This window comes from Chenopodium quinoa, unplaced genomic scaffold (assembly GCF_001683475.1).
Source record: "Chenopodium quinoa cultivar QQ74 unplaced genomic scaffold, ASM168347v1, whole genome shotgun sequence".
Taxonomy (NCBI): Eukaryota; Viridiplantae; Streptophyta; class Magnoliopsida; order Caryophyllales; family Amaranthaceae; genus Chenopodium; species Chenopodium quinoa.
Window position 1 is genome coordinate 1,323,855 of NW_018742630.1, and position 21,620 is coordinate 1,345,474.

Sequence of the window (21,620 nt, forward strand, 5' to 3'; positions counted from 1 at the left end):
TTTTAAATTTCATTATATAGTATGTAATTTATATATACAAAGTATTATAAGTCTTCAAACCTCTAATTACTCTCATTTAACTGTTTAATCAAGTATCGCCTTGTTGATAGTGATTACTAATGTGTTATTAAACTATTTGTAATGAACACATGTCTCCGTATTTTTTTATCTCTCTAATTATGTGTGCCTAAATTCTATTTTTTTTATAGCTTGTTTGGAACTAAGTTTCCAATTTTATTTTTAGTCAAAGAAAGTTTATTTATTTATTATTATTTTTTTTTTTTAAAATGTAACCCAAATCCCTTTACATCTACTATCAATTTGTGTAAATGCTTATCATTTGATAAATCATATTTATCGATTATTAAGGATTACATACCTTAAAATTGGGGTTTACCAGCATAAAAAAAAAATTTGGTTAATAAATTTCTTAATATGCAATTAATTTTTTAACAACTCCTCTTTCACCATATAAGAATAATTGTCATATCTCATAAGCGATTTCAAATATATATTAAACAATTTATGTGATCAATTTCTTTTTTCTTATAATTATTGTCGATTATTAAACATCTAAAAATTGTCCCCCCGGATTACAAATCCTGGCTCCGCCACTGTATAACATTGAATTATTTGTTCTCTATAATTTTTACTTTTCACACATTGCATGATCTTTTAATTTTTAAATAAAAAGTTGGGTTTGAACCACAGTAGTTCTTTGAATTTCGACGTGAAGATTAGACACATTCCTTTGCATTTAAACTACATATTCTTTAATTATTGCTTATGGGGTTTATATGTTCTTCGTTTTAACTCTAATTGTTGAGGTATAGTCTTCCCAGACTACACATGTAAATGTCTCACATTAATAAAATAAAGATGATGAGAGAGTTAAGCACTTTATAAGTTTAATAAGTTACTCTTCTTATCACCAAGGCTGTTTATTAGGGGGAGCACCTTGAGCGACGGCTCAGGGCCCCCTTATTCGTGGGCCCCATCATTCTATAAATACTTTCTTTTACAAAATTAAATGAAATTTTAAATACTAGATAAATATGAGAAGTATTTGGTTTTTCCTATATATTATCATTAGTTATACCAATACCATGCTAATAATCTTTTACTACGTCCGTTTAGTGATAAATGTAGTAGTTTACTTTTACGCTATTTATATGCGTAATTTGACAATAATTTTTACCAATATATATAAAAAACATATGTTTTCATGTAAAAAATTATGGATTAATCTTTATATATATTTCCATTATATTAGTCATTTATACTTTTTAATAATATATAATTACAAATATTAATAGTCAAATTTGTACATTGACATATGTGTTAGTGTTGCAATTATTATGAAATAGAAGGAGTGTAATATTTCCCTCTTCTCTCTCTAGTTTCAAATTTTGTGATGCCCGTCAAAATTTTAGTGAACTGCTATTCGTCGTTCGCAAATTACAGGGTGACGCTCGCATTTTTATGTGTATTGACTATTTTGCCCTTGAGTGTTTTATTTCCATATAAGGCTCCACCATGACTCACTTTAGCTTGTAAGAAGTTAAATATTATTCCCGACCCCCCACTTGTCTTTAAAAAATCCCGACCCACAAAAAAACCCGAGACCACCATTGTACGGTAATTCCGACCAATTTTTAAAATCCCGAGTGTGGAAGTTGGGGCCCACTATTGACGATGAGCGACGACAACTTTAGTACGCTGGAGCAGTCGTCGGAAGAATATGTAAGTCGTAGTTTTTAAATTTTTATTTTTTTTTCAGGACTTCCGCCCATTATTTCCGGATCCTAGGGGAAGATCCGCCTATAAAATCCGGAAGATCCTCCTAGGATCCGGAAATTCTAGGCGGATCCCAACATACGCCTGGAATTTCCGGATCCTAGGAGGATCTTCCGGATTTTGTAGGCGGATCTTCCTCTAGGATCCGGAAATAATGGGCGGAAGTCCCTAAATTCGGTTTTTTTTTTTTTTTATTCTTTCACAATTCATAATATTATTTTTGCTGATTTTTTTTTGTGAGTATTATTATATTGTGTTAGTTATTGTTATTATTAATTATGTTTATATTTCTAATGTTATTGTTATTATTATTATTATTGTTATTATTATTGTTATTATTATTATTATTGTTATTGTTATTGTTGTTGGTAGTATGATTATTATTATTATTATTATTATTATTATTATTATTATTATTGTTATTATTATTATTATTGTTATTGTTATTGTTGTTGGTAGTATGATTATTATTATTATTATTATTATCGATTTTTATATTTTTATTTTTAATATTATTATTTTTGTTACTATTATTATTGTTATTATTCTTATTATTCTTATTATTAATAATATTGTTACTGTTGTTGTTAGCATGATTATTGTTATTGTAATTATTATCACTATTGTTGTTACTGTTATTTATATTATTATTATTATTATTATTATTATTATTATTTTTATTATTGTTATTATAGTTTTTATTATTATTATTATTATTATTATTATTATTATTATTAAATTTATAATACTAATATTTGCCTCATTTGTTTGGTTTATTGTTAAAGGATTCGGAGGTTGATGACGACGGTGACGGTGTGAATTATAGTGCAAGTTTCGTGACAGACAAGGTTTTTCGAATGTTTGATGAAGCAGTTAGTTGGGCGGATGCTGTTGCAAAAAATCTGGGATTTATTTTGGTGAAATCGTCTTTCAACAGACAGAGGGATGGTCGGCCATATCGATATTTAAGATGTGATCGAGGACGCAGGAGTAAGCCGAGAGATCTTGAGAACGCAATAAGGAAGGACACGAAAACCAAAGCCAATGGTTGTCCTTTCTACATCAAGATATCTTACAATTTTGTCAACGACTGTTGGTTTATCACAGTGAAAAATGATGTAACTGGGACCCACAACCATCCAATGATTGCGTATCCAGAGGGCCATCGTAAAATAAGCGGGTTAAGCACGGAAGCGAAGCAGGTTGTGCGTAACATGACCAAGTCTAAGGTAGCACCGCGTAACATCATGGCGACTATTGCCGAGCAATTTCCTCAGGATCATCCAAACATCAGACACATCTACAACTGCCGAAATGACTTCAGAACCGAGATGTCAAATGGGAGAGGAGTTGTTCAGCAATTTCTACATTTGGCTAGACAGAGTCAGTATGTCTACTGGGTATTGTCTGATGATCAAGGCGTTTTACAGCACGCCTTCATGGCACATCCAGTCATGGTAGACATCCTACGGACGTACCCGTATGTGATCGGTATGGATTCCACATACAAGACCAACCGATACGGAATGCCGTTCTTTGAGATAGTTGGTGTGACACCGACAAATCAAAATTTCCTCGTCGGTTACGTCTTCATGTGCAACGAGTGCACGGCCAGCTATCTATGGGTTTTGCAGAGATTGAGAGACTTGATCGGGTTTGATAAGGAGCCGTCGGTTTTCTTGACTGATCGTGAGCTGGGGCTAGTTGCAGCATTGAGGGAAGTGTTTCCAAGGACCTTGCACTTACTTTGTCGATGGCATATTAACAAAGATGTTGAGGCTCGTGTCACTGATATGTTCAAAAGCAAAAAGGTCGGTGCGACATTCAAAAACGGGAGATGGAAACGTGTGATGGACGCTGCAACCGAGGAGGATTATGAGGCTGCTGTAGAGATGATGAAACTGAAATGGGCAAGTTATCCAAAGGTGATAGAGTATGTTGAGAGGACTTGGCTTTGTCATAAAACGAAGTTTGTGACATTTTGGACAAACCAAGTTCTTCATTTTGGCAACACAAGCACATGTAGAGTTGAGAGCCAGCATTCGGCCATCAAGATGTGGTTTGATTCTTCGACAGGTTCGTTTTTTGGTTGTAGTATTTGTTTCGGGGTTTTCTGATGTCCTGCGGGAGAGTTACAATTCCGAGACTGGAACCGGACGCCTGTACCTGCAAAATAACGGAGACTCCTGAGAGCTCCGCCTCCAACGGTCAAGTTAGTACCTGATTAAGGAGTAATTAATACAGAAATTAAAGTAATAAGGTCTCTCTAGGTGAGAGTATTTAATGAAGGTAATCTGCTTTGCTAGCGAGATCAGCCGGTTATTAGTGTGTTCCGTTAATTATTCGGTCCTTCGATTAATGAGAATTAATCGAGTATTTATAGCCTTGGGAAGCGTGCAACTCTCTAGGTTTAAGGTAAACCTAGGGCCGATCGGGCTTCTAGACTGAAATGGGCCTTGATGGCCGGTTGTCCCATTTGGCATGGGTGGACACGTGGCGTGTCTTAAGTGGTCCGTGGAGGACGCGTGGCGGAACCTGGTTGGTCCACTTGTCAAACGGCGCTTGGTGGATAAAAATCCCCTAATCATTTGCCCCTCACAGGTGGCACGCGACTGGTCACGTGTCGCCTGTGACAGGTGTCGCACGGTGACAGGCGACGGCCCGTTACAGGTGTCACCTTGCAGACGGCCGGGAGACTCTCCCGCCCAAATTTGAATTCGGAAGCGACCCTTCGCCTTCTCATTTTGCCTATAAAAGGAAGTGCTGACTTCGGTCATTTTCACATTTGAGAATTTTTGCGAGAACACTCGGACCCCTGAACTTGCTCTGACATTTTCGGACTTTTTCTGCCTACCGCCTGTTCTGACAAGCCGACTGACCCGAACTTCCAGGACTTCATCAACTGTCATCCGTTCAGGTAACTCAGTTCTCTTACTCTTAATTTTCTTTTTATTTTTTGAAATGGCACCATGGAAGCACACGACACGCCCTAAGTTAGTGATCAGCCGGTCACCGGGGACGGCTGAATCTAGGACTAGGAGTGCCGCCTGCCCTTTTCTGGACCCATCTTTGCCCTTTATACAAAGTCCGACTGAATCTGTGTCTATGCAGAACGTGATGGCCAGAACAAAAAAGACTGCTAGAATATCAAACTCAGACGGCTCCTCCCAAAGGGTACTCCTTAGCGAAACATCTGACCAGGCGCCAGATGTGGAACGAGGCGACTGTCAAGCTGACAGTTCTGAGAGAGGGACCAAGGTGTTCCCTTCTCATCTAACCGTGGACATGTCCAATTTACCTTCTGCTCCTTCTAAGGGAGAGGAGGCGGGCCCCTCTAGGAGAGGGGAGGAGTCGTCCTCTTCGGACTCGTCAGGGGACGAGTCCGATTCCAGCTCTTCTGACCATAGTTCTTCTGACTCAGAAGAAAAACATAACCGCCTACAAGAGGCGAGAAGTTCCCATGCAGTGGAGAAGGAGGATAATTGGGCAGAGCCGTCCGCCTCTTACAGAGAGGAAAACACCCCCTACTACTGCAGGGTGCCCCGGGGCCGGATCGCAACCATGCGAGACAACGTGGCGAGCTTTATTGCTAACCACAAAATGGGCCCGGAGTATTTACTGTTTGTGCCGGATCCAGAAGATACTGTCGTCTGGCCGGCTGGTACCAGCTATGGTGACGGCTGTTTTGGCTGCTATGTGGCGGCCATCAAAGCTGGTCTGCGCTTCCCATTACATCCGGCTGTTCAGCGGATTTTAGATGGGTATGATCTGGGGTTATGGCAGTTAGCCCCCAACTCTTGGGTAAACGTACTCGGCTATGTGGCCGGGTGCGAACTGAACGGGGTGGAGCCAAGTTTTGAGGCTTTCGCCCACATGAACTATCTCAGCCGGACCCCTAAGTCGGGAGGTACCGGCTGGTATCAACTAACAAGCCACAGGGGTTACCTCATGACGAGAGGTAAGGCAAACAAATGGAAGGATTGGCGGAACACCTTCCTTATTATCGAGAGTTCAGACACGGAGCTGAACAAACGATTTAACAAGTGGAACAGGGATCCGCCTCTTCTTGCAGGCGGCCGCAGCATGCCGCCTGTTCCCCCAAAGGCTAAAAGAGAGATCCTAGACAAAGGACTCTTCAAAGTAGAGACTAGGGTGAACTCTACTTCAGGGGTACGAGAGCAAGTACCCCTACACTGCGTCCCGAGCTTCAAGTGGCTCTATGATGAGTACTTCTTGGCCGCCTGTGGCCTCGGCAGTCGGTGCTCTAGAGGTAGCCGGCCTGACGAATACTCTGTTTTTTCACGCCTTGTTTACTTGGGATTTTTACTAACTTTGCTGTTTATTTCTTTCAGCCGACGCCATGAGTAAAATAACAGCATCTAAGACTGCGGCGGCCATGCTGCGGGTCTCGCTAATGAAGCAGTCGTATGCCGACTCCCCCAGCAAGGAGGCACCCTTGGTAAGCTTTGAAAACTCTTCTCCTTTTAGTTGTATTATGCATATACTAACTCTTTTTGTTTTCAGTCTGGCACTCCAAGGGCTTCTTCCTCGCAACAGCCGGACCCCAAGGCCCGGAGAACGACTGTTGCAAGCTCTCCTGGGTCTTCCAGGAAAACAGTGGCGGCTGAGAAGCAGCCGGCCACTTCTTCAAAAACCCAGGCGGGGCCGCCTAGATGTATGGACACTTGCTTGTAAAAACTCACTCTTGCTTCCTTCTTGATTAGGTCTAACTTGTTTTTCCTTTTGCTTAATGCAGCCGGCCCCCAGGGACTTGACTTGGTTGAGGTAGCCAAGTCAATGGTTAAAGTAGTTCCTCCCTCTGACAGGGAGGCGGTCAAGGGTGCCGGCACCCTTGACCTCGATGGAATTTCGGGGATCCTAGCTGAGGTATACCCTTTTGAAGTTCCAGGACGCCTGTTAACCCTTTTGATTGGAAACTGACGCCTGTTTTTCTTTGTACTTAGGCCCTGCTCCGAGTCAACAGCCTTCGCAAGCCGATTGATCGGAAAAACAAAGAGGTAAAGGCCGCAAAGGCTATGGCCGCCTCCAGCTGTGATAAAGCAATGTTTCAAATTGCCCAAAATGAAGTACTGACCATTGATCTTCTTTATTATCAGGCGCAGGCGACCGCCGCTGTTCGGGCTCAGCTAGAGGCGGCCCAAAAGAAGGTTGACGAGCTGGAGGGGACCGTCACCAAACTTAAAGCCGAGCTGAAGCCCCTTCGTCAGAAAATGCACTCTTACGAAGCCATGGAGAAATCTTTGGCTAACGTAAAAGAACGCCTGGTGAACCAGGAGAAGAGTCTTACCCAAGAGCTCTCGGACAAGGCCGAGCAAGAAAAACAAGAGCTCGTCCGGGAGATGGTGGAAGACTCCGCCCAAATCCAACGCATGACCTGGGAACGACTGTTCCCCAGTGCCGACTTTGCCTCATGGGAAAGAACGTACCGCCAGTGTTCGGAAATATATAATCAACAGATCCTGGCGGCTGCTGAAGAAGAGGCGATGGACGTTGCGTTGGAGGAGGAAGAGCCGGTTGTGGCGCTTGTGCCACTTGGGGGAAAGGCATCAAAAGATGATGCAGCGAAGGCCGAGTCCAGCAAGAAGAGTGCTGACCAGGCGGCTGCTGCTGATACTGAACTGCCCCCTTCTTAAGCTTTAAGTATATTTTTTCTTTTCACGGCCTGCGTGCCGTTTGCTTTGTAATTACCCGGCCAGGGGGCCGGGGTTTTGAATATTCCGCTGGTCTTTTATGGCCGGCTCATTTTAATCAAACTTTTTGTTTTTGTTCAAATTTGTCTAAGTATTTGAAATTTGCTCACTAGACAGACTGTTGTGTATGGCCGAACGTTAAGACAGGTACAAATAGTAAGTATGCCGCCTATGCCCCTGGACGACTGGTTGTCTGTTTCCAGGATAGATGATCAGTCGGCCATTTAATCAATCGGTATTCGAACTCTTTATTCAATTTGACCAAGTAAATAGAATTACCAAGTAGCCAAGGAATTTAAGTAGGAAAACAAGCGGCGGGTACCGGTTGTTTCCCTTTATTGCCAATGTTGGCCTCTAATTTGTTATTTGTTAACCTAGCAAGAGTATTGGTTGAGAGCCTTTGTTTATTAAAAACAAGTGGACGACTCGTACCTTTTAGGCTCAGTACTAAGTTTGAGTGACTATTAAGTTAACATAGGAGTTACTTAGTCTTCGTCACAATCTTGATTGAGTAGTAAAGGTATCAGGCGGCGTAGGCCGGCTAGACCCCTTGATTTACCAATGTTTGTTGGCTATTTACTCAATAGGTTATCCAGTAGGAATAGGGGTTCGAGTGCCCTTGTTTGTATAAAACAGGCGGACGACTCAAACTTTTTAGGTTCCATACCAAATTTGAAGGAGTGACTATGAGTTAACTTTGGAGTTACTCAGTCGCCGTCACTTTTGTTTGAGAAGTAGAGGTACCAGGCGGCGTAGGCCGGCTAGACCCCTTTATTCGCCAATGTTTGTTGGCTATTAACTCAATAGGTACCCCCTGCATTTATCCCAAGTAATACAGGCGGTCATCTGACTCAGATGTCAACTGCTACCACTGGTTTGGTTAGTGATAGAGTTATCCTTGTCTCAAAAACGGCTACGTGGTTGCCCTTTGGGACAGTCGTATAGGTGCCGTGTAATTAGTTTATAGAACAATGTTCCACCCAAAAGGGAGCTGCTCTCTGCGACGAATTTCATCCGAATGGATGCCGCCGGACGCCTGCTATAATGTTGGGACAGGTCGGATTAGTTTTTAAAAGTTAGATCAGTTGACTAGGCGCCTGGTCTGATCATTCGGCCGGTGGCCTAGGTAAGTTCTTGGTGAACGTAGGTGCTAAGTCAAAGAAGGGTAGCCGCCTGTTAGGCACAGGGTCGGCCAGGCCCTAATCTTTTTAGCTAAGTATTGTGAGTAAAATACTCAATGGAGAGTAGCCGACTGTAAAGGTACAGACGGCATGCCCCTCTGATGATAGAGTGAAAAAACTCAATGGAGAGTAGCCGACTGTAAAGGAACAGACGGCATGCCCCTCTGAAGATAGAGTGAAAAAACTCAATGGAGAGTAGCCGACTGTAAAGGTACAGACGGCATGCCCCTCTGAAGATAGAGTGAAAAAACTCAACGGAGAGTAGCCGACTGTAAAGGTACAGACGGCATGCCCCTCTGAAGATAGAGTGAAAAAACTCAATGGAGAGTAGCCGACTGTAAAGGTACAGACGGCATGCCCCTCGTAATACAAAATTGAATAGTAAGTGCCAACTTTATTACGTAGCTCTTTACTTTACATCATTCAAAAGAAATATTTCTTAAGGTTATCTACATTCCAAGTTCGAGGCAACGGTTGTCCGTCTGGTGTTTCCAGACGGTAGGTACCGTCCCTGACTTCCGCATAGATTCGGTAGGGTCCTTCCCAGTTGGGAGTTAGTTTGCCAGACTCGTTAGCCCTACCAACTGCTTCCATTTTTCTAAGTACAAAGTCCCCTACTTTGAGTGGACGCCTGTGCACTTTCTTGTTGTATGATCTAGTCATTCTCAGGCGGTAGATTTCATGGCGCAAAACAGCATTGCCCCTCTTTTCAGGAAGTGAATCTAATGCCAGGCGCATAGCTTCCCAGTTTGCCTCTTCGTCATATAGCATTACTCGAAGAGTCGGCTCGTAGTGTTCTATTGGAAGAACAGCTTCTGCACCATAAGTTAGGAGGAATGGAGTTTCTCCAGTCGCCCCTTTTTCAGTCGTCCTAATGGCCCAAAGAACATGTGGTAGTTCATCTGCCCATAGGCCGCCTGCTCGTTCAATTTTTTTCTTGAGACCGTCTGAGATGATTTTATTAAAGGCTTCTACCTGGCCGTTTGCTTGTGGACGGCCGACAGATGCAAAGTAATGTCCAATTCCTTGGTCTCCCAACCAGCTTTTGAGAACAGGCGTCTCAAATTGGGGACCATTATCAAAAACCATAGACATGGGAACCCCGAACCGAGTGATGACGTTTTTCCAAATGAATGAAATTACATCTTTCGTCTTGATTCCCTTTACAGCCTCCGCCTCTACCCATTTAGTGAAGTAGTCAACGGCAACAAGTATATACCTTCTGCCGCCTGTAGCAGGCGTATATGGACCCAGAATGTCCATGCCCCACTTAGCAAACGGTAGTGGGCTGTGAATGGTAGTGAGGTCAGTAGCCGGACGGTGAATTAATTTGCCAAACCTTTGGCACTTGTCACATTTTTTCACCATCTCCATTGCATCTGCTTCCAAAGTAGGCCAAAAGTAGCCCTTCCGCCTAGCCCTTTGAGCAAGCATCCTACCACCTATATGGGAAGCACAGAAACCAGAGTGAAGATCATCTAGTATCTCTCGTCCCTTTTCAGGAGTAACACACTTTAAGAAGGGTTGAAGGTGCCCCCTCTTGTGCAGTTCCCCCTGTATCATTTCAAAACAGGAGGCTCGTTTTTTCAGTGATGCCGCCTGTTGAGGATCATCCGGCAGTGTACCGTTTGTCAGATATGCCCTGATTGAATCCATCCAGGTTGAGCTTCTGTCTAGAATTCCAATAGGATTTTCCTCGATGCTTCTCTTCTCCATTACTTCCCAAAACACAGTTCGAGGAGTATCGGAGGAGGCGGATGATGCTAATTTCGAGAGTGCATCTGCCTGGTTGTTTTCTGATCTCGGTACTTGGATCAGATGGAAATCCTCAAGGGAGCCGACTGCTTGTCGGACCGCCTGTAAATATTTGATCATGGCCGGATGTGTTGCTTCGTATTCGCCATTGTACTGACTAACTATCAGTTGTGAATCAGAACAGGCGTCTATTTTCCTTGCCCCGGCCGCCTTACACATGCGGATCCCGGCTAGTAAAGCTTCATATTCTGCCTCATTGTTTGAAGCCTGGAAACTGAAGCGTAGAGCATACTCGAACCTGTCGCCCTCTGGAGATTGACATACGACGCCTGCTCCACAACCGTTTGAAGTAGAGCTTCCGTCCACATATACCTTCCAGACTTGGTCTGGAACTTGAGAGTCAGGAGGACGAGTCATCTCTACAATAAAGTCAGCAAAGGCTTGCCCCTTCACTGCTTTTCTAGGCTCGAAAGTAACTTCGAGACTCTGCATTTCTATGGCCCATTTGATCATTCGTCCGGAGGACTCCATGGTGGTAAGGGGCCGCTTGATCGGTTGGTCGGTATACACGACGACTGCATGTGCCAGAAAGTAGGGCTTCAATTTTTTAACAGCCATGAAGAGTGCAAGACCAAATTTCTCCACTAGGGGATACCTCAACTCGGCATTTTTCAGTACGTGACTGACAAAGTAGACCGGAAGTTGACAGCCGTCCCTTTCAGCAAGGAGCACCGCGCTTAACGCATGATCAGAGACGGCCAGGTACATGTAGAGATTTTCTTTGGGCAAAGGGCTGACCAGCCTTGGCAAGGAATGCAAGTGAACCTTTAATTTCTGGAAGGCGGCCTCAGCATCCGGCCCCCATTCAAACCTTGCCTTTTTCTTAATTGCCTGGAAAAAGTATAGGCATTTGTCGCCTGATCGGCTTAGAAATCTTCCCAAGGCCGCCAGACAACCTGTTAACTTCTGAACCTCTCGGACGGTACGAGGCGACTGCATGTCAATGACCGCCTGTACCTTCTCAGGGTTCGCCTCTATTCCTCTCTGGTTGATAAGGAATCCGAGAAATTTCCCAGACTCAACTCCAAATACACATTTCTTGGGATTGAGCATGACATGGTGCCGCCTGAGTGTGGCGAAAGTTTCTCGGAGGTCCGTCAGATGATCTTTCTGAAGTTTAGTCTTAACAATCATATCATCAATGTATGCCTCGACGTTTCTCCCAATCTGATCAAAGAACACTGTGTTTATCATTCGTTGGAATGTAGCCGGGGCATTCTTAAGACCAAACGGCATGACCGTATAGCAGTATAATCCCTGATCAGTGACGAAGGCCGTCTTCTCCTGATCTTTCTTCCACAAAGGAATTTGATGAAAACCAGAATAGGCGTCCATAAAACTCATCAAGGCATGGCCGGCTGTTGAGTCGACCAGGTTATCAATTTTTGGCAGAGGGTAACTGTCTTTGGGGCACGCCTTGTTCAAGTCTGTGTAGTCTACACACATTCGCCAGGTGCCATTCGGCTTTTTAACAAGTACCACATTTGCAACCCAATCTGGGAAGTAACATTGCCGAATGAACCCTGCATCAAGTAATTTTTTGACTTCGGCGGCGGCCGCCTGACCTCTTTCTTCACCATGGTTCCGCTTCTTTTGCCGTACCGGCTTCTTTTTCGGATCCACAGCGAGTTTGTGTACTGCCAGATCAGGACTAATGCCTGGCATTTCATGGACTTCAAATGCAAAGATGTCCTTGTATTCTTTCAACAGGTTGTGAAAGTCATCACCAAGGTTTCTCAGAGCAGTCGTCCCAACTTTGACTGTTCGGTCAGGGCGGGAGTCGTCTAATATCAGGTCCGTATGCTCACCAGCCGGCTGAGGGCGGAACTCATCCGGCCGGTCCTCTGCCAGTGATTGCTATTTTCTTGCCTTTCTGGCGGACTCTGTCTGGGACGCCTTTCTTTTTCTGTCGCCTGTTTCTTGAACAGGCGCACTTTCCTTGACATTGTCAAGGTCTGTTTTTTCTCCACTTGACCCAGTGGCCTTAGCAGTGGGTTTGACATCCGAGAGATAGCACTCTCGGGCCATCCTCTGATCTCCCCTTAGGGAGCCGACTGTTCCATTGTCCCTTTCAAACTTAAGCAGCATAAGTGACGGGATTATAACAGCCTTGGCACTATTCAGGGTTGGGCGACCCAGAATCATGTTGTAGGCAGAGAGTTCCTCTACAACTAGGAATCGGACTACCATGTGTCGTCCTTCCCCTTTTTCGCCCAGGCGGACGGGTAGATCAACTCGTCCCAGTGGGTGGACGACTCCTCCTCCAAACCCTATTAAAGGGTGGGAGGCCGGATGTATGCAGTCCGTCTGATATTTCAGTTTTGACAGACATTTGCTGCTGATGAGATCTGAAGAGCTCCCAGTATCTATGAGGATTCGACCAACTCTCTGGTTGGCCACTTTACATTCAATAACGAGAGGGTCGTCATGCGGCCCCCTTATTCCTCCTAGATCCTCTTCAGTGATGACAATCTCAGGAAATGTATATTTGGACGGTCGTTCTTGGTGAACGGAATTTACATCTAACCGCCTTATATTATCTTTGTTGCCCCTAATAGTGGGGCCGCCTCCTGAGAAGCCGCCTGCAATGGTGTAGACGACTGCATCATCTGTATCGGAACTGTCGGCCTGTTGATTCTTTTTGGCCGACTGCTTTTTTGAGGAAGTATTCCCCGTAGATTTCTTGACATAAGTGTCAAGATCACCTTGATCAGCCAAGCGGTCTAGGTACCGCATGAGACTAATGCAGTCGTTGGTGTGATGACCAATGTCATCATGATAAGCACAGATTTTGTCTTGGCTCCGGTTGCTCGCAGAACCCTTCATGGGGAGCGGTTTCTCAATTGAGAGCCGTCCCTTTATTTCTTTTAGGATAAACTGGTTATCCTTGTTAAACACATACTTTGGGGAGTATGGTTTGAATTCCTTTTTCTTCTTGGCCGGCTGTTTAGAGGAATCAGCCGCCCAGACCCCTTTTCTTTTTTCATCTTTGTTGGACGACTGTTTCTGTCGTCCTTCTCTATTGTCGAACCTCTTCCCGTCCGACTGTTTCATTGTACACAGATCAGTCGCCTGTATATAGGCTTCTGCTTCAATCAAGGCCTCTTGAAGAGTCGCCACCCTTTTTCGAACTAAATCAAATTTGAAGGTAGACCCGTCTTTGAGACCTCTAAAAAAGTCAGTATAAGCTACCTCATCCGGTAACCCTTGAATCTGTATTCTCATCAGGTTGAACCGCCTGATGTAGGAACGAAGCCCCTCCTTTTCACCCTGCTGAATTGTTCCCAAATCAAGGGTCGTTTTCTTCGCAGGGATGTTCATTGCAAAGTTGGAGGCAAATAAGTAAGCAAGCGTCCTGAAACTGTTTACACAACCAGTCGGCAGGTTGCCGAACCATTGCTGTGCAATTCCCTTGAGAGTTGCTGGGAAACACTTGCACCAAGTGGGATCATCCAACCCTTGAAGGTACATCAGGTTGGTGAATGCCATCAGATGGTCTTCCGGGTTAGTAGTGCCATCATAGGCGCCTACTAAAACATTTTTTACTTTGGCCGGCTGAGCGGCTTCAGTAATTTCCTTGGAGAAGGCCGACGGCTGTTCACCAAGTCTAAGCAGCCGTAGCTGCCAGTCCATAGGTTGGACGTTTTTTGCTGCAGGTCCACCAAATGGAGGTGGCTGCATAAAATATTGTTGTTGCGGCACAAATGGCAAATTTGGTACCGCCTGCGCACTATGAAAGCCAGACTGTCGGGAGGTGCCGCCTGACTGACTCTCATGGTACGACTGAGTTGGCCTCATCGAGGCATTTCGCAAACTGTCCTGAAAATTTGAAGTAGAAGCCGACTCTGATAATCGGTCACTCCTCTTCTGCTCTAGCAGGTGCCGAGCATCTGTGAACGTTTGCTTTGACCCGTCCGCCTGAATATGACGAACCGGTTTCCTATTTCCCGTAGGATAACGGAGTTTTGTGAAATCAAGAGCAGACGGCTCCCGCTTCTTAGATTTAGGATGGGGAGTCGCCTCTCGCCCTTGAACTGGCTTCCTCTTCAGTGAAGTGGAAGGTTTTTTGGCCGCCTGCTCTTTGACTGAAGCAGGCGGTTTTTTGTTGATCAACTCTTGGATCTCTCCCTTGAATCCCCTCATGAAGGTCATGAGTTCGTTCCTTGTGATGGGAGCAGACCCATCAGTCGGCTGTTGCCGAGCAAGCGGTGCGCCTGCTGGCTCGCTTCCTGTTTGAAGATACTCCCGTTCCCTTATTTCAGTATGACGGGTACGGCGGGCCCTTAGGGTCCCGTCTGGAGCTGTATGAGTTTCAACTTCAAATTCACTTTCGGTATCATGGTCCGACTGAACTTGAGGGTCGTCTAGGGGACGCCTCTCTTCTGGGGTCGGTACAGACTTGGATGCCATCTCTGAAGTACTCTCCCCACAGACGGCGCCAAATGTTTCGGGGTTTTCTGATGTCCTGCGGGAGAGTTACAATTCCGAGACTGGAACCGGACGCCTGTACCTGCAAAATAACGGAGACTCCTGAGAGCTCCGCCTCCAACGGTCAAGTTAGTACCTGATTAAGGAGTAATTAATACAGAAATTAAAGTAATAAGGTCTCTCTAGGTGAGAGTATTTAATGAAGGTAATCTGCTTTGCTAGCGAGATCAGCCGGTTATTAGTGTGTTCCGTTAATTATTCGGTCCTTCGATTAATGAGAATTAATCGAGTATTTATAGCCTTGGGAAGCGTGCAACTCTCTAGGTTTAAGGTAAACCTAGGGCCGATCGGGCTTCTAGACTGAAATGGGCCTTGATGGCCGGTTGTCCCATTTGGCATGGGTGGACACGTGGCGTGTCTTAAGTGGTCCGTGGAGGACGCGTGGCGGAACCTGGTTGGTCCACTTGTCAAACGGCGCTTGGTGGATAAAAATCCCCTAATCAGTATTTATGTTTGTTGTGAATAATAACGTTTTTTTGGTAATGTGCAGGTTCTTTGGATACCGTATGGGCCCGAGTTCATTGTCACATTGGTAATCAGATCATCCCTATTCGCAATGATTTGGAGGCATCTAGGTCGAAGATTGGTCAGAAGTACCGACAATTGCCATTGTCACGTATTAACGGCAAGGTGTCTCAGAATTGTTTGAAGATTCTCGACAAGGAGACGAAAAGGATGAGGGATCTGAGTTATCAGGTGTATGAGCGTTGCAGATGTGTATTGCGGGTGACCCATGGTTTGCCATGTGCTTGTCAGATACATGAGTCTTTAGCTCGAGAGACGGGCTTGTATAGTAGGCAAATTCACCAGTTCTGGAAGACTTTGGTTATCGACAATGGTAATGACGGAACAACGTTCGGTAATGACGGCGACCGAGGACGCCACACATTTTCGAAATCTAATGGACGAGGTACTTGATAGTGATAATGCTGTTCTACGAAATGTGACACACATCATTTCAAGATTTATTTCCCATTGCTACTTGGTTTAACGCAATGGTTATTATTCTCGGTGTAGGCACCGTACCAACGTGCTTGTACCCATCTTGAAATTTTAGGTTGTATCCGCCCCATCCTCACCCTGTCCCACCCGCTGCACTTCGTACCCGCCCCATCCCCACATCCATATATTTTTAAAAACAAAATTATATACTTTTATACTATTTTATAAAAAAAAAAATTATGTAAAATAAAATAGTAAATATAATACTTTGTAATACACTTATATTATAAACAGAAAAATGTGTAATATTAACAATAATTTTTCTCATTTTGCAATCTTTATTAATTATGAAAGATTGTGTATTTGGGAGATGGGGATCAGGCGGGTCTTAGGTGGGGATTAGGTGGGGGTGGATATCCAAGTGGGGGTTGGGGCAGGGATGGTTTTAGAATTGTACCCGCCGGGGCGAGAATGGAGATGAATTTTAAACCCGCTGCGGGGATGGGGATGAGTATGAAAATTTTAGATGGGGATGGGGATGGGAAGCCAACATCCGCTCCGCCCCGCCCCATTGACATCCCTACTCTCAGGACACTACTGTAATTGACACATTGACAAGCCGACATAAATTATTGTGTAATAGTAATAAATATAAACAATTGATATTATGAAAATAAACATCGTGACTTACCTAATAACATATTACATGATAGCATATATTAATTATATACTCTTTTCGTTTTTATTAAATACATCACTTGGATTTAATTATATACTCTTTTCGTTTTTATTAAATACATTACTTGGATTGTTGCATTTAACAAAAAAAAAAAAAAAGTATATCACAAACTCACAATGTATACTTTCATAATATACATATCAAATTTCTATAGTCTTATTTATATATTATTAGATATATTAATGATCAAAATTATGTGTCGGCATACAAGATTGGTAAAATCATAAAACTTGAAAAATAGGAGTAGTATTATATTATTGAAGTCAAGTAATAAACTACCTAATTAACTATGTCGCAGTCAAAATGTAACATTTAAAATAAAGAAAGGAGTATGGTATCGTCGTTATAAATGGGACAAGGGTTTTGTTTGATTTGTCTCAATAAATCTTAAAATAACTGTAAAACAATATTTTTGTAAATTTATAAATAAAGATTGTAATAGTCATCAATATGTGTTATGCAACTGTTTTATTGAAACAAAGGTGGTACTTATATTAACTAGGAACAAAGCGTTTTGTGTGCGGTTGGCACATCATGTGGCCGCTTCTAAAAGAATAAAGTAACCCCTACAATACTAAACGAGTAACCCTTATAATACTGACGAAGTAACCTCTATAACACTGACTGAGTAACCTTTATAACACTGACGAAGTAACCCCTGTAACACTAACCGAGTAACCCTTATAACAGTAACGAAGTAAACGCATGATAGTTGACCACACGGTGTGGACGACCACATATGAAAGTTTGTGAACTACAAATATGTAGTTAAATGTTGGTATATTGCTGTGACATTACACGTAAAATTAACTCATTACTCTAAACCAGGTGATAAGGTAACTACTATCGAGGGTCACTTCAGTCTCACAAAATCTCTAATCGAAGCCTTAAAACTCGAAGCGACAATGCCGGTAGCAAAAGCAAATGGCTACATGCTAAGTACGTTCGAGGTGGTAGCTGCGCATGTGTGGCGAATTGCATGCAAGGTACGCGGATTAGCCGATGACCAATCGGTGAAGCTGTACATACCAATTGATGCAAGGCCGAGATTAAAGGACGATCCAACCATGCCAAAATGGTATTTTGGGAACTTAGTGTTTTTTACGGCTTGTATTGCAAAAGCAGGAGATATCATATACAAGCCGCTATGGTATGTTGCGAGTAAGATTCACGAGGCATTAGGAAAAGCAAAAGACATCGAATACTTGAAATCAGCTGTTGATTACCTGGAATCGCAACCAGAACCTGTGGTAGTACTTCGTGGGCCAGAGAGTGTTACAAGTCCAAATCTTTTATTAAACTCTTGGGTTCATATTCCTTTTTCTAAAGCGGATTTTGGTTGGGGTCAGCCCAAATTTTTGGGAAATGGTGGGATCAAATATGAGGGTCTATGCTTCTTAGGTCCAAACCCAAATAGGGATGGTAGCTTTTTATTGAGCATTAATCTTTTTAAAGTTCACAAGCCTCACTTTGAGAAATGTTTGAATGAACTCAAAATTATTCCCAAAATATGAACATGATATATGGGGAGTATGGCCGGGTTATGATTGTGTTAGATTATTTTTAACGTTGTTGGGATGTTGTTAAATTGGGTGTGTGGAGGTGGATCGAATTGGGTGTAATCAATTATGGTCATCTCGAATTTGATTCATCTTAATTATTACGAGTATGATCGTGTGGATATTATTGATTTATTGGTACGTGTCACTTTGGATTAGTTGGGCCGGTTCAAGTTTTGACAACTCTAAAGGTTAAGTTTGGCATCTGAATTGAAGTCTTTCTTTTAAGTATACATGATGTTCATCTTTCTAAGTGTATTAAGCTTTTGTATCTTTAAACTTTTAGCTCTTAAAATGAAAAAGGAATTTTATTTAAGAATTTACATATTCTTGTTAACCAACTTAATCAGCCGATTCTATCAACCGGTTAAGTGTATGGACTTTAGATTTGAAATATGTTTGTGGTTACATCTTACATGTATCCTGTTATACACAGTATATTTTATAATATTTAAAATATTATCGAAAATGTCATGATTATTCAAATTCTACATGCATTGTGTATGGTAGATCAGGCTAATTTTCTAAATCCGAGTTACATTATATACTCCATTTATTCCATAAAATTCTTCATATTCACTATTTATGTATTCAAAACTACAAAATGTTGATATGACAATCTTTAGTAAATCAAATACAACATTAGAGAAATTTATACTCGGTAACTTATATGATCTCGTATTCTCGTTGAATTGATAATATGTGTAAAATATTAACTTTTCATCTATTTTTATTTTTTTATGTATTTACTACAGTAGTATATAAAAAATAAATTTGATTATATATATGTGTCCATTGAAAACCGGACAAAAGACAAATGAAAAAAATCATAGAATGAAGGGAGTATAATATGGCAGTTACAAGATAGATTATTGTTCTAATTTTGTTCTAAGTTAAGGTGCTTTATGCTAGTGGTTGAGGTGGTGGAATCCATAGTATGCAGTGTTCATGGTGGAGTTCGGTGGTCTAGTCAAGGAAGACGAGTTAAAGGGTATTCGAAATCGTAACCCTTTTAGTGAAACTATGGTTAAATGATCTATGTAGTTAATATAAATGTAACACTTTTAAAAAAAAAAATGGACCATGATGAAGGCAAGCGTAACACTAAAAAAAATGGATAGAATAATTTTGCTTTGTTACAAAATCATATTCCTTCTTCCGATAAGATTTTGAAGGCATTTAAACGGGATTAAATAACAATATCACATGAATATGTTCCGTGGGTTTAATAAGTTTAGTGAGTGAGTCCAAAATAAGAGGATATACACATGATTAATTTAATAATGCATCAAACATTTATAATACTAGATAGATCAAATTGTGTTAAGACTTTAAAAAGTACAGTAACCCAAGTTTTGATGTTGTACGAAGTATATATAGATAATAAGATAATACTGTAATAACATATTTACCAAACTAGATCTGAATCATCATTACTCCCTTAAGTTGTTCCTAAGCCACAATAAAATGAAGAGAGGAGATAAAATATGAGCTTGAAAGTGCAAGAATGCAGCTTGGTTTGCCCGGTAGGGGAGACCCCAAATCAAATTGTTAGGCTCTCACGCCTAGATATGCTGGTATGTATGCCTTTTTCACATACCTCATTTATATACATTATTTATCGAGCACAAGACAACATAAACAATAATTCCTCAAATTTTTTCAACATAGTTGTGTTGAAATAGGCTCTAAGTAGAGCCTTAGTTTCATTCTATCCGTTAGCGGGTAGGTTAAGGAAAAATGAGAGTAATGATGAAATTGAAGTAGATTGCAACGCGGAAGGGGCGCTATTCATAGAGGTCGAAACACCCTATGCCCTTAATGATTTCGTAGATGGAGATGGAGATAAAGACGGAGTCTTTAAGCCTAATGCTAAGTTTCGTAAAATGGTGAATACTACATGGGATTACACCAAGGGGCTCTCTTCAATACCCTTAATAATGGTGCAATTTACCCGCTTCAAATGCGGTAGTGTATGCATGGGTGTACCATCATATTGGTGATGGAATTGATTATGCGTATTTCATTTGCTCTTGGGCAAGGCTTTCCCGTGGACTTGACCTCGTCGTCTTTCCTGTTCATGAGAGGTCGTTGATCCACCAGCTTGCTCCTCACAACCCACCACAGGTCAAGTTTTGGCACTTGGAGTTTGAGCCACGCTTACCACCCTTACCACCAAACGGCTTTTCATAAGGTAAGTAGATGATAATAGTTATCTGTTTATCTTCTTGTAAAATTACACCATCTCACATTTTCCTATTCAATATGCGTGCTCATATATAATACGGAGTACGGAGTATTATAAAGCTATAGCCAAAGGTAGTATGATTGCTAGTTACTAAGTTATGTATTCCAAATTAATTCATGTGAAAGAACTAGCAACGAGTTCATATTTGGAGATATCTTTTTTTTTTATCAATACATATTATAACCTTTTGTCTATTCGATCATACTCCCTCTGGTTTTATTTAAGTGCTCCACTTTAACCTGCGCACTTGCCAATGCACAATTTTGATTAACGGTATTTTAAATTATCAATAAAGAAATTAATAAAAAGTTGATAGCTGGAAACTATGCTTTAAGAGCTGAGACATTCTAACAAGTACTCATTGATTATGTTTTATCTTATGTATAATGAACAAACGTTGATCAAAGCAATGCATGTGAATAGTATCAATGTCAAAATGAGGCACTTAAATAATAACAGAGGGAGTACTTTATATGAGACTTAAGTTTCTCCAATGCTTTATGCTTTGAAATATGGCTCACCTCCTATATAGTACAGTTAAATTTAAAGTTGAAATCAAATGTTATTTACGTCAGTTATCTGTTGTAGCTATTTCTACACTATAAAAAGTGTACATAAAATACTACACGTACTCATAATTTTGATGAAAAATAACCAACATTACTACATGTATCAGGTGATGCGGCATTGACTATGGAGGGTCTCTTCAGTCTTCTAAACCTCAAATTAATGCATTGAAACTAGAAGCAGCATCACACAAAGTAGTAGATCAAGGTTACACACTAAGTACATTCAAGGTGGTAGCAGGGCATGTGTGGCGAAGTACATGTATGGTGCGCGGATTAGCAAATGAGCAGTATGTAAAGCTCTACATACCGATTGATGCAAGAACGAGATTGAAGGATCCAACCCTACTAAAAGGGTATTACGGCAACTTAGTCTTCTTTGCAGCCTGTATTGCTGAAGTAGTTGACATTGTGAGCAAGCCGCTATGGTTTACTGCAAGTAAGATACATGAGACACTAGAAAGAATGCAGGATGTCGAATACTTGAAATCGGCCGTTGATTGCTTAGAATCGAATCCAATCCCATGGTTGTTCTTCGTGGGGCAGACAGTGTTACTTGTCCAAATCTTTTGAT

The 21,620-nt window shown here is 41.9% G+C and overlaps 3 protein-coding genes across 3 annotated transcripts; all 3 read left to right on the forward strand.

Annotated features, from left to right (window-relative positions):
• Positions 1–1,695: 1,695 nt before the first annotated feature.
• On the forward strand, positions 1,696–15,910 carry LOC110721748 (protein FAR1-RELATED SEQUENCE 5-like). The gene is made up of 3 exons (XM_021900937.1): positions 1,696–1,743; positions 2,583–3,873; positions 15,483–15,910. Exons 1-3 carry the CDS (start codon positions 1,696–1,698, stop codon positions 15,908–15,910), a joined length of 1,767 nt encoding a protein of 588 aa, XP_021756629.1.
• Positions 15,911–17,578: 1,668 nt separating this feature from the next.
• Positions 17,579–18,187, forward strand: LOC110721749 (shikimate O-hydroxycinnamoyltransferase-like). The gene has a single exon (XM_021900939.1). It carries the CDS (start codon positions 17,579–17,581, stop codon positions 18,185–18,187), a length of 609 nt encoding a protein of 202 aa, XP_021756631.1.
• A 1,532-nt stretch (positions 18,188–19,719) lies between these two features.
• Positions 19,720–21,619, forward strand: LOC110721750 (anthranilate N-benzoyltransferase protein 2-like). The gene is made up of 3 exons (XM_021900940.1): positions 19,720–19,809; positions 19,918–20,121; positions 21,191–21,619. Exons 1-3 carry the CDS (start codon positions 19,720–19,722, stop codon positions 21,617–21,619), a joined length of 723 nt encoding a protein of 240 aa, XP_021756632.1.
• Position 21,620: the final 1 nt, after the last annotated feature.